The sequence below is a fragment of the Myotis daubentonii genome, chromosome 1 (assembly GCF_963259705.1).
Source record: "Myotis daubentonii chromosome 1, mMyoDau2.1, whole genome shotgun sequence".
NCBI classification, from domain to species: domain Eukaryota; kingdom Metazoa; phylum Chordata; class Mammalia; order Chiroptera; family Vespertilionidae; genus Myotis; species Myotis daubentonii.
The window spans coordinates 185,014,017-185,028,022 of record NC_081840.1 but is presented as its reverse complement, the minus strand read 5'-3'; the positions used below and the strand labels follow the sequence as shown (position 1 = coordinate 185,028,022).

At 38.6% G+C, this 14,006-nt stretch overlaps 1 protein-coding gene across 6 annotated transcripts in view; it reads left to right on the top strand.

Annotated features, from left to right (window-relative positions):
- The window catches only part of USO1 (USO1 vesicle transport factor), an 80,292-nt gene that overhangs the window by 13,248 nt on the left and 53,038 nt on the right, over positions 1-14,006 (top strand). For 4 of the 6 annotated variants that reach the window (XM_059668262.1, XM_059668258.1, XM_059668274.1 and 1 more), the window contains 3 exons: positions 1,297-1,383; positions 1,458-1,522; positions 10,109-10,185. In XM_059668262.1, coding sequence (XP_059524245.1) covers positions 1,297-1,383; positions 1,458-1,522; positions 10,109-10,185 — 229 coding nt within the window. The remainder of the gene's footprint in view (positions 1-1,296; positions 1,384-1,457; positions 1,523-10,108; positions 10,186-14,006) is intronic. The other 2 variants (XM_059668285.1, XM_059668278.1) reach the window with 1 other exon arrangement.

The window sequence follows — 14,006 nt, the reverse complement described above, 5'->3', positions numbered from 1 at the left end:
CTGAGACACTAGAAGTCTACAGAATATAATTTGGAAAACACTATGTATTTACTAGTAAACACTATTTACTCAGATACATAGGGTGCAAAAGTTTGAGTGATATGCCAAAATATTCTTTATAGAATCTTAGTAAGAACTGTCATTAAAGAATGAGTAATTTATAATAAAATAATAACTGGCTCTATAAAGTACCTGAATTATAGTGGTTTTTAAAATTATCCTTTATCAGGTGTTTTCCAAATATTTTTATCCAATTTGTGGCTTATCTTTTCATTCCCTAAACAGTATTTTTTGAAGAGAATCAGTGATAAAGTCCAATTTTTATGTTTTTCTTTTATGAATTGTGCTCTTAATATATACCTGAGAAATCTTGCCTAATTAAAGTTCACAAAGATTTTTCTCCTGTGCTTTCTTCTAGAAAATATAGTTTTAAGTTTCCAAATTCTTTTTTTAATGAAAGTTTACATACAGTTTGGTACTTTTGCTTTAATAGGCTCACAATTTACATATAGTTTTACAGCTTGCTTTCACACACACATACACACACACACACTATTTACTAAGTAATAATATTTTCATATTAGTACAGTTAATTCTTTTAAGTAGCTACAAAGTATATACCAAAGTATTTACCACAATTCATTTAGTTTTCTCTTTTTGGACAGTTATTTCCAGTTTTTTCCTATTGTAAATAATGCTCAATATTTATTTTAAAATTCAGTTTGAATTTTAGTTCTTGTAAATTTATTAAAAGTTTTTATAATAGAAAATATTTCATCTTTGTAGATTACCAGGTACACTCAAAACTTTAAAAATTTTATATACAGTTCTGACTTTCCTTGTTTAAATATATGGTGAAATTATGATATAAACAATTATTGTTTAAAATTTTTTTAAGTAAACTTCCCGTCTTCTACCATAACCCTCATGGATTATGCTCTCTTCTTGGTTCAAACAGTCATAATAGGCATGTTTAGAAAACTTCGGTTCTACTAATGCTTTCTTTTAATTTCTCAGTTTATGTGACTTATTTTATTTTAGGCCTCTTCCACCACTTTTATTTTCCAAGTCTCTGTTTGATCTCTGTAATGAGATTAAATTATTACCTAGTTATTTAATGATATAATATTACCTAAATAGTAACTTACATTTGTAAAAGACCATTTCCATTGCATCCCATTTGTCAATTTATTTTTATTTATTTTTTTCAGAATTAGGTGGTATAAATTTGGGGAAAACTTAATGTTTTTTTGTACTTTCTCTTCTGTTAATGCTGTTTCATTTTTTCTACAACAGATTCAAAAGCTTTGTGACCGAGTAGCTTCATCTACTTTACTAGATGATCGAAGAAATGCCGTGCGTGCTCTCAAATCATTATCTAAGGTCTGTAACGCTTTGTTAGCTATCAAGTTTATTAAAGTGGATATTAGTTTCTTTAACATTTTTATTTTGTGCAGAAATATCGCTTGGAAGTGGGTATTCAAGCAATGGAACATCTTATCCATGTTTTACAAACAGATCGGTAAGCCTCTTTAAGTCTTCTTGAAATTTTAATTAATTTATTTTACAATCTCTGTTGAAGGAATGAAGGATAAACCTATTAAAACTATTACAATTCTTTTGTGTTTTTTTATAATAATTTTTTAAAATTTACCTTTGTTGTTGAAAGTAATACAGGTGTCCCCTTTTTCTTTACCTATTGGCCCCTCTTATCACCCCACTCTCCTCCCCCACACACCCCCCCAGGCCTTCACTACACTACTGTCTGTGTCCATGGGTTATGCATATCCTATCTAATAAAAGACAAAATGGGTAATTGACCATACCTTCGCTACGTTTCCCATTGACTAATCAGCAAGATGCAAATTAACCACCTACAAAGATGGCAGCCGGCAGCCACGCAGGTGAAGCGAGCAGGAGGCTTGCTTGCTCCAGTGATGGAGGAAGCCAAGGTTCCCCGCCTGCCGCGGCCCGGCTCTGAGCTCCGAAAGCAACTCAATTATAGAAGCTAAACAAACCCCAGATCCTGCTTTCAGCAGGCCGTGACCTCAGAGCTGGAGCAAGCAAGAGCCAGCTCTCAGCTCCAGTGACAGCAACAAAGTTTCAATTATAGAAGGTAAATAAATCCCAGAATAAAAAAAGAAAAGAAAACAAGGAGAGGCTGGGAGCTTCAGTCGCCGGCCAGCCTGAAAACGGCCCTCAGCCCCTCCCCCAGACTGGCCAGGCACCCCAGTGGGGACCCCCACCCTGAAGGGGGTGTGACCAGCTGCAAACAGCCATCATCCCCTCATCCAGGCTGGCCAGGCACCCAAGCGGGACCCCCACCCTGATCCAGGACACCCTTCAGGGCAAACCAGCCGGCCCCCACCCATGCACCAGGCCTCTATCCTATACAGTAAAAGGGTAATACGCAAACTGACCCTAACAGCAGAAAGACTGGGAATGACTGGTCACTATGACACACACTGACCACCAGGGGGCAGATGCTCAATGCAGGAGCTGCCCCCTGGTGGTCAGTGCGCTCCCACATGGGGGAGCTCTGCTCAGCCACAAGCCAGGCTGATGGCTGCCAGTACAGCAGTGGTGGTGGGAGCCTCTCCCGCCTCCTCAGCAGCGCTAAGGATGTCCAATTGCAGCTTAGGTCTGCTCCCCACTGGCAAGTGGCCATCCCCCAAGGGCCACCGGTTTGCCAGATGGATGTCTGATTGCCAGTTTAGGCCCAATCCCCCGGGGAGCAGGCCTAAGCCAGCAGGTGGTCATCCCCCGAGGGGTCCCAGACTGCGAGATGGCACAGGCTGGGCTGAGGGACCCCCTCCCCCCGAGTGCACAAATTTTTGTGCACCAGGCCTCTAGTATGCATAGAAGTTCTTTGGTTAATCTCTCCCCACCCTTACCTTCCTTCCCTCTGAGATCAACAGTCTGTTCCATGCTCTATGTTTCTGGATCTATTTTATTCATCAGTTTATATTGTTCACTAGATTCCACATATGAGTGAGATCATGTGATATTTGTCTTTTTCTGACTGGCTTATTTTGCTTAGCATAATATCTTCAGGTCCCTCCATGCTGTCTCAAAGGGTAAGAGGTCCTTCATTTTTACTTCTGCATATTAATCCATGGTGTAAATGTACCACAGCTTTTTTATCCACTCATCTGATGAGTACTTGGGTTGTTTACAGATCTTAGTATAATATTATAAATTGTACTGCTATGAACATAGGGGTATATATATTCTTGCTGATTAATGTTTTGGGTTTTTTAGGATGTTCCTAGAAGTGGACTCACTGGGTCAAATGGCAGTTCCATTTTTGATTTTTTTGATGAAACTCTATACCAGCCGTGGGCAAACTACGGCCTGCGGGCTGGATCCAGTCCGTTTGAAATGAATAAAACTATTGAAAAAAAAGACCGTACCCTTTTCTGTAATGATGTTTACTTTGAATTTATATTAGTTCACACAAACACTCCATCCATGCTTTTGTTCCGGCCCTCCAGTCCAGTTTAAGAACCCATTGTGGCCCTCGAGTCAAAAAGTTTGCCCACCCCTGCTTTATACTGTTTTCCATAGTGGATCCACGAGTCTGCATTCCCTCCAGTAGCATACCAGGGTTTCCTTTTCTCCATACCCTTGCCAGCACTTGTCATTTGTTGATTTGTAAATGGTAGCTTTCTGATAGGTGTGAGGTAATACTTCATTATGTTTTATCTTGCATCTCTCTGATGATTAGTGACTGAGCATTTTTTCATGTCTATTGGACATCGTTATGTCCACTGTGGAGAAGTGTCTATTTAGGTCCTTTGCCCATTTTAAAATTGGATTATCTTCCTTTTCTTAAGTTGTATGAGTTCCTTATATATTTTGGAAATTATCATTGGCAAATATGTTCTATCATATAGTGGGCTCCCTTTTCATTTTGTTGATGGTTTCTTTTGCTGTGCAAAAGCTTTTCAGTTTCATGTCATCCTATTTGTTTATTTTCTCCTTTGTTTCCCTTGCTCTAGGACAGCGGTTCTCAACCTGTGGGTCGCGACCCCTTTGGGGGTCGAACGACCCTTTCACAGGGGTTGCCTAAGAACATCAGAAAACACATATATAATTATGTATTGTTTTTGTGATTAATCACTATGCTTTAATTATGTTCAATTTGTAACAATGAAATTGGGGGTCACCACAACATGAGGAACTGTATTAAAGGGTCACGGCATTAGGAAGGTTGAGAACCACTGCTCTAGGAGCTGTATCAGCAAACATATTGTTACAAGAGATGTGTGAGATTTTGCTGCCTATCGTTTCCTCTAGGATTTTTATGGTTTCACGATTTACACTTAAGTCTTTTATCCATTTTGAGTTCATTCTTGTGTATGGTGTAAGTTGATGGTCTAGTTTCATTTTTATTTATTTTTATTTTTGCATGTATCTGTTCAATTTTCCCAACACTATTTATTAAAGAGACTCTCTTGACTCCATTGTATGCCCTTGCCTTTTTTGTCAAATATTAATTGAGCATAATGGCTTGGGTCACTTTTTGGATTCTCTGTTCTGTTCCATTGATTTATATGCCTGTTCTTGTGCCAGTGCCAGGCTTTTTTGATTACAGTGGCTTTGTAGTATAACTTGGTATCTGGTTTCATCATCCCTCCAACTTTGTTCTTTCTCAAGATTGCTACAGCTATTTGGGGTTTTTTTTTTTTTGGTTCCATATAAATTTTTGGAGTATTTATTCTAGATCTGTGAGATATGTTGTTGGTATTTTAATAGGGATTGCATTGAATCTGTAGGTTGCTTTGGGTAGTGTGGACATTTTAATTATGTTAATACTTCCAATCCATTAATATGATATTCTTCCACTTGTTTATATCTTCCTCTCTTTTTTTCAGCATCCTGTAATTTTTTGAATATAGGTCTTTTACCTCCTTAGTTTATTCCCAAGTTTCTCAAATTTTTTGTTGCAGCAGTAAATGGGATTTTTTTTTAGTTTCTCTTTCTGAGAGTTCATTATTAGTATATAAAAATGCCATTGATTTCTAGTTGTTAATTTTGTATCCTGCTACATTGCTGAATTCACTTATTAAATCTAGTTTTTTGGTGGAGTCGTTAGGGTTTTCTATGTACAATGTCATGTCATCTGCAAATAATGAGTTTTACTTCCACCTCTCCAATTTGGACGCCTTTTATTTCTTCTTCTTGTCTGATTGCTATGGCTAGCACTTCCAACTTTATGTTGAGTAAGAGTGGTAAAAGCAGATCCCTATCTTGTTCCTATTCTTAGGTGAAATGGTTTTAGTTTTTGCCCATTGAGTATGGTGTTTATTGTAGATTTGTCATATATGACCTTTATTATGTTAAGATATGATCTCTTTATTTCCACTTTGCTGACAGTTTTTATCATAAATGGGTTCTGGATTTCATTGAATACTTTTTTGGCATCTATTGATATGATCATGTGATTTTTGTTTTTCAATTTATTTATGTGATGTATCACGTTTATTGATTTACAGATATTGTACCAGCCTTGCATCCCTGGAATAAATCCCACCTGGTCATGGTATATGATCTTTTAAATATATTGCTGGATCCAATTTGTTAATATTTTTTGAGGATTTTAGCATCTATGTTCATCAGGGATATTGTCCTGAAATTCTCTTTTTTTGTAGTCTTTTTATCTGGTTTTGGAATTAGTATAATATTGACCTCATAAAAAGACCTTGGAAGTGTTCCTTCCTCTTGGAATATTTTGGAATAGTTTGTTTGTTCTTCTTTGAATGTTTGGTAAAACTCCCCGGTGAAGCTATCTGGACCAGGGCTTTGTTTTGCTGGGAGTTTTTTGATTGCTGCTTCAGTTGCTTCAGTTGTTACCAGCCTATTCAGGTTTTCTGATTCTTCCTGATTCAATTTTGGAAGATTGTATTTTTCTAGAAATGTGTCCATTTCATCCATGTTGTCCAGCTTGTTGGCATATAGTTGTTCATAGTATTTTCTTACAATCCTTTGTATTTCTGTGGTGTCAGTGGTTACTTTACCTCTTTTGTTTCTGATTTTATTTATTTGGGTCCTCTCTCTTTGTTTCTGATGATTCTGGCTAAAGGTTCATCAATCTTGTTTATCTTTTCAAAGAATCTGCTCTTGGTTTCATTGATCTTTTGTTTTTGTTTTTTTATCTTGTGTCATTTTCTCTCTGATCTTTATTGTTTCCTTCCTTCTACTTACTGTGGACTTTTCTTGTTCTCATTCTAATTCTTTAAGTTGTAGGGTTAGATAGTTTATTTAAAAGTATTCTTGTTTTTTGACGTAGGCCTATAGTACTGTGGACTTCCTTCTCAGGACTGCTTTCTCTATGTCCCATAGATTTTTGGATTGTTATGTGTTCATTTTTATTTGTTTCAAGGAAGTTTCTGATTTCTTTCTTGATCTCATTGGTAATCCATTCATTGTTTAATAACATACCAGTACTAGCCTCCATGTGTTTGAATGTTTTGAGTGTTTTTAGTATAGTTGATTTCTGATTTCATGCCATTGTGATCTGAGAACATGCTTGATTTTATTTCAATCTTCTTGAACTTGTAGAGATTTGTTTTGTGTCCTAACATGTGGTCTGTCTTTGAGAATGACCCATGTACACTTAAGAAGAATGTGTATTTTGCAACTTTGGGGTGAAATGTTCTGTATATGTCAGTTAAATCCATCTGATCCAGTGTGTCATTTACAGTCACTGTCGATTTTTGTCTAGAAGATCTGGGGTGTTAAAGTCCTATACTGTGACTATATTGCTATCGATCTCTCCCTTAAAGTCCTTAAAGAAGTTTTTTTTTATATATTTAGGTGCTCCTATATTGGATTGCATATATGTTTTTCATGGTTATATACTCTTGTTGCATTGATCCTTTTAGTATTATTAGTGCCCTTTATTGTCTCTTGTTATGGCCTTCATTTTGAAGTCTGTTTTTTTAGGTATTAGCATTGCTACCCCAGCTTTTTTTTTTCGTTAACATTTACATGAAAATTGTTTTCCCATCCGTTCACTCTCATCCTGTGTGAGTCTTTAGTTCTGAGGTGGATCTCTTAGAGTCAGCATATATATGGGTCATGTTTCATTACCCACTAGCTACCCTAAGTCTTTTGATTGGAGCATTTAAACCATTTACATTTAAGGTTATTATTGATAGGTACTTATTTATTGCCATTTTAATTCTTTATGCCTCTGTTTTTCTATTTCTTATTATTATTACAGTAGTACCTTTAACATTTCTTGCAGTGTTGATTTAGTGTTGGTAAACTCCTTTAGTCTTTTTGTGTCTAGGCAGCTATTTATTTTACCATGTATTTTGAATGAGATAGCCTTGCTGGATAGAATAGTCTTGGCTTCAGATTCTTGTTTTTTTATTATTTTTAAATAATTTTTATTTCTTGAAGTATTACAAAGAGTATTACATATGTCTCCTTCCCCCCCCCCCTTGACATTCCCCCGGCCTACCCTACCCCCTAGTGTCTTGTGTCCATTGGTTATTCTTATATACATGCATATAAGTCCTTCAGTTGATCTCTTAACCATCCCCCCCCCCCCCCCGCAAACCCTCCCCAGGCTTTCCACTGTAGTTTGACAGTCTGTTCAATGCTGTTCTGCCTCTGCATCTACCCCTGTTCATCAGTCTAAACTGGTCCCCATTATCCATTTCAACCTCACCAGGGCCGTCCTAACCTCACTGAAGCCGTCCCAACCTCACCAGGGCCATTTCGGCCTCACCAGGGCCGTCTCGACCTCACAAGGGCTGTCTGGACCTCACCAGGGCTGTTTCAACCTTACCGGGGCCATCCGGACCTCACCGGCGCCGTCCCGACTTCACCGGGGCTATCCCTACCTCACAGGGGCTGTTTCAACCTCACCGGGGCCGTCCCGACCTCACCGGGGCTGTCCCGGTCTCACCGGGGCCGTCCCGACCTCGCCAGGGCTGTTTCAACCTCACCAGGGCTGTCCCGACCTCACCGAGGCCGTTTTAGCCTCACTGGGGCCGTTTCAACCTCAGCGGGGCCATCCCGACCTCACCAGGGCCATTTCAACCTCACTGGGATCGTCCCGACCTCACTGGGGCCATTTCGGCCTCACCAGGGCCATCTCGACCTCAGCGGGGCCATCCCGACCTCACCAGGGCCATTTCGACCTCACCGGGGCTGTCCTTACCTCACCGTGGTTGTTTGACCTCACCGGGGCTATCCCTACCTCATCGGGCCGTTTCAACCTCACTGGGGCCATCTCGGCCTCACCAGGGCCATCCCAACCTCACCGGGGCCGTCCCGGCCTCACTGGGGCCATCCCGATCTCACTGGGGCTGTATCAGCCTCACCGGGGCAACACGAAGTTTGGCACTCTGTCCCCTGCCGGGCGGCTGCCCACCAGACAAAATCTCCAGGCATTCCTGGTGGCTGAACATCCGGCACGCCTGCTCGAGCTTCGCCCTCTATCAAGTGCACAGACTGCCGTCTGCCGTCCCCCAGCGTCCCACGCGAGACTGGAACCGATGGACGTGCTTGTGCGCCTGCTGGTACAGCAGTTCCACATCGCCGGCCCAGGCCTCCCCAAACCCGACTCTGCCCCCCAAGCGCCTCCCTCCCTGATGCAAGGAGCTGAAATCTGCAGCCTGCTGGGTTGGGCTCTGTACTTGGTGCCTCTGCACATCCTACTCAGTCTCAATGTTCTTTCTAAGTGAGGGGTTGAAATCTGCAGTTTGTTGGGTTGGGCTCTGTACTTGGTGTCTCTGTGCATCCTACTCAGTCTCAATGCTCTTTCTTTCCTTCCAGTTGCAGAGCTTCCACTGGGCCAGCTTTCCCATGGTTCCGTAGGATAGCTGTTTGTCCTATAGTGGGTAGTTTCCATGTTGTTGTGGGAGGCAGCATGCACAGGTCTGTACCTTACGCCGCCATCTTGGTTCTCCTGGGTCTGCTTCTTGAGTGTGTCTCCCATGGCTGTGAGCAGTTGAAGTCTGCAATTTGTTGGGTTAGGCTGCAAAAGCGCAGGTGGGTCTTTTTGTGCACCTGGCACAGCTTGGATGGGGATGTAAATTGAGTAGGGCGGGGTCTCAGGGAGTCACTGGGGCGGAGCAAATAGCAGTGGTGTTTCTGCGGCTCCTCACCTCTCTGGGACTCTGGGACTTCGCGTCACCCAGTGCCGGCGAGCAGCTGCTCGACAGAGCCTCCCTCGCTTTCCGACCGCTGCAAGGCCGTGCCACCTCTCCCCGTGAGGTCTGGGGCCTCAGAGACCCGCCCCGAGCAAGCCCAGAGGATTTGAGAGTTCATAACCCCTTCCAATTGAAAAAAAAAAAAAGTGCATTCAGTTGCAGCCTGCCTGGCGTGACTCTGTACCTCTGTTCTTGGCGCCTCTGTAGCTCCTACTCAGTCTCACTGCGCTTCTTTCTTTCCTTCCAGTTGTAGATCTCCCACTGGGCCAACTTCCCCATGGTTCTGAATGGTGGCTGTTTGTCTTATAGTTGGTAGTTTCAATGATATTGTGGGAGGCAGCATGCACAGGTCTACACCCTATGCCGCCATCTTGGTTCTCCCAGATTCTTGTTTTTCATTACCTTGAATACTTCATGCCATTCACTTCTGATCTGTAGTTTCTGATGAGAAATCAGCCGACAGCCTTATGGGAGCTCCTTTGTAGGTAACAAATTGCTTTCTTCTTGCTGCTTTTAATATCATCTTCATATATAATAGAAGGGTAATATGCAAATTGACTGAACAGTGGAACAACCAGAATGCCCAAGGCCCCTAGCTCCAGCTGGCCCCACCCATGAGTGGGTTCCCCCACCCTGATCGGGGGAAGGGCTGGCCTGCAAACCACCTGCAGCCCCTCACTCTGGCCAGCTCCACCCCTAGCAGGTACCCAGACCCGGATAGGGGGCAGGGCCAACCGGCAAACCATCCGCAGCCCCTCGCCCCTGATGACCTGCCTTATGGCCCCCATCGGGCAGGCCAAGCTGGATCCCACCAGGGCATGAATTCATGCACCAGGCCTCTAGTTTTATATAGTCTTGTTAAATAACTGTCTAAAAATGGTCATAACAGTTCATACTCTAACTAGCAGTGTATAAATGTAATAATTTCTTTTTTCCAGTTCGGATTCTGAAATAATAGGTTATGCTTTGGATACACTATTTAATATAATATCTAATGATGAAGAAGATGAAGTAGGTAAGTTTCTTTTACTATGTATTTTGTACATAAAGTTAACTGGATTGTACCAATTTTATGTGTGTTTTTCTTTGCTTTTTGCTTTTTTATGAATAAAGGAAAGACATATGCTTAGTTCCAGAAAAGTATCTTTAAAATGATTGCCTTATATGTAATTTGGAGATGAAATATGATTCTTTTAAAAAATATTTATCCCTCTGTTTGCATTTGGTTTTAGTTAAGCAATATGAATATTAGTAATCTCTGGATTAAATAATCATTTTTGGCTATTGGTTAAAAATCAAGCTATTTTATTTATGTTATTTGGTGAGCAGTATGAGGTTTTTTCCTAATAAATACTTAAACTTTTAACATACGACTCATGATAATTTAAAAAGAGCAACAACTTGTTAAATTAAGAAAGTCTTTTTTAAGAGCAGCAGCCTGCGGACTGAAGGGTCCCGGATTCGATTCCAATCAAGAGCACATGCCTTGGTTGCAGGCTCCTCCCTGGCCTGGGCCAGGTCAGGGCTCGTGCAGGAGGCAATCAATCAATGTGTTTCTTTCACATTGATGTTTCTCTCTGTCTTTACCTCTCTCTTCTTACTCTCTTTAAAAATCAATGGAGCCGAAACCGGTTTGGCTCAGTGGATAGAGCGTCGGCCTGCGGACTGAAGGGTCCCAGGTTCGATTCCGGTCAAGGGCATGTACCTGGGTTGCGGGCGCATCCCCAGTGGGAGATGTGCAGGAGGCAGCTGATCGATGTTTCTCCCTCATCGATGTTTCTAACTCTCTATCTCTCTCCCTTCCTCTCTGTAAAAAAATCAATAAAATATATTTAAAAAAAAAAATCAATGGAAAAAATATCCTCGGGTAAGGATTAAAAAAAAGAAGATGAAAAAGAAAGTCTTTTTTACATTGAATCTGTTTGGTGTGACATGATAGAATAAGTTTGAAATCCACCCATTTTTTTCATACATCCTTTCCTTTTTTGTTTCAAATTACTTGCTTACTTAACGTAGTCTGTCATTAATTTATTTTATTGTCAGTATGTGAAACACTTTACTAGAAGTCTGAATACATTGTTTGCATATTATAAAAACATGCATTGATTAACATTTCACAGTGCTATTGACGAGTGCATTGTTATCAGATTGGCTGTTGCAATAGGACATAATGGGTTTTTCATTATTCTAGACAGTCAGAAAGGTAGACATATGCATGCATGCATTTTATAAGTCTAATTTACATTGAAATAATACGATCTTTAAAAAATCTTGAGTAAATAAGTCATAAAGAAATATAGATGATATTGGGTTTACAATGTTTTTTTAAAGTAAAAGTAGAGCAGAAATATATGTAGATATTAACACCACAGAATATCAGTAATGGGGACATTTTAAACTGGGTTTATTGAATAGGCAAAATTTCTTAGACTTAAATATCCTTTTTCTTACATATTTATTTCTCTGTAATATCTAGCTTATAACTAACTTTATTAATTTTTCAGGGGTGAAAAATCTTTAGTAAGTATAATTTGGGTACCCATGGTAAAAGAAGCTGTCAATCACATGACAGTATTAAAATACAGTATACACAAGAACATATTTTGAAGGAGATACCTATTTTGCCTAGTTATTTCTCTAAGAAAATTAGGTACAACACACTTGTTATAATATGTTAAAAGACTCTTTTTTTCCTGTTTCAAATGATAACTCTCTTTTGTAGTTTATAATGGATGATTTTTCTGTTTTACAAAATATATAGCAGCAATAAATTTTAGTTAGGTGGTTTTCCTTTATTGTAAATTTATAATATAATCATGTTTAGAGTCCTAATTTTATTGTTTCACTTCATATATTTGGGCTCTTTATTTTTAATTCAACATCAAAAAATTATCCTTTGGCTAAAAAAAGATAAACTATTCTGTACTAGAATCACTTTTTCTAAGAAAGATTAAAATAGGAACTTAATCTTTCACCAAAAGGTCATTCTTACCGGCCCTGGCCAGGTTGCTCAGTTGGTTAGACCTTTATCCTCATATACCAAAGTTGTGGGGATTGATCTCCAGTTAGGGCACATGAAAGAATCAACCAGTGAATGCATGGATGGGTGGAAAGATGGATTGTCTCCCTCCCTTTCCTCCCACTTCCCTCCATCCCTACCTTCCTCCCTCTTAAAATAAAAAAATCAATACATGAAGTTGACATAATGAACTTTATTTTAGAGTTCTTTATCTTGGAGATATTTTATAACCCTTTAATTTATTGAAAAGTCTGTCTCATCATCCTGAATATATAGCATATGCTATATCTCTTTTGCTATTTGAGTAAAATGAATATGAGTCTCTTCTGTTTAGAAATTATATTGCTTACTTGACATTTTAAAACTCTTATTTATTGTATTGTGAATTCTACTACATAAGAAACTATTTTATCACCCACTTTTATGTATGTTTATTTATTTATTTATTTATTTTTGTCTACCTTTTCAGATGATCTTGAAGGTAAAAGATTGTATTTACATATGCATGATGCTTTTAGGCATAATTTCTGGTAATATAAAAGGACACTGTCAAGTGATGTTTAATTCTGGCTGGTAAATTGAGATTTGTTTCACTATATAAGAATTCCTTAATTAAACAGCAATATATGATCACCTTATATTGCTGTTTTTTATTTTTATGACTGCTAAATCTATCTATTGGCTAGAACACAGAAAATAATCTAGTGCATTTTTTAACAAAATTAAAGCTATTTCTCTGGTAGTACAATCTATTTGAATTACTTTTTGTGTGCTTCCTGGAAAAATTTCAGGCAATTTATTTTTTTAAAAAAAATAATATTTGAATATGTATACGTACAAATGTATACACATAAATTTTATCCTTATTCAATAAGAACTGGAAAGTATTTCAGTTCAGAAAATACTTAAATGTTGATATTGTCCCTTTAAAGTAATGCATGTATAATAATGTCTGGTTACTGACATTTTTTATATTAATTTATAAAACTCACCAATATTGTCTGTCTTTATTTCTGGTGATCTGTTTCAAGTTCCATTTACTTTTAACATTGATATTTCTTTAATTCATAATTAAAGGTATTAAGTTTTATTTTGTCTTGTTTTACCATTTTTTCCTAGACCCTATACATTTTAAAATAAGGAAGGGAATATCCTTATCTAAAGGAGATTTAAAATGGTACAAAAGAAAGTTGCCCGTACCGAACAAAAAGATAACACAAAACTAACTTATTAAGATATATAGCTTTACTTTTGTGTCATCTGAATCCCTTGTTTGAAAGCAGAAAATACAGGAGCATTATGCCTTAACTCTTGTGACAATAGCTCATCCGTGTTGGGTAGCACAGATCAGTAGTCGTTGTTTCTATTATTGTTTCAGCATACTTGTTTAGAACATTAACATTTACAGTGCTTTTATGTCCAATATCTTATTTGATTCTCATAGCAGCCTTGAGGTAGGTACTATTTTTCTGTTTTCTAAAAATGGAAGCCCAGAGACCATTTAACTTACAAGGTGTCATCTAGTAAGTAGGATAACAGTGGATCACTATATTTTTGGATACATTCTCCCCCCCCCCCTAAGATTTCTGTTTTAATAAATTGTGGCCATTTTACTAACTAGATTCTTTATTAAACCTTGTAATTTTCATAACTAGTTTATAGAGGATGCATACAAACGTTAAAAAAATATAGGTGTGCTTGTTTAACTAATTCACTATGGTGTGAAAGAATATATACTTCACAGTCCCTCACTCTGACTTAGGACTACTTTTGTTAAAATATCTTTTTTTATAAAATAGTTTTGTCCTGCTGATATG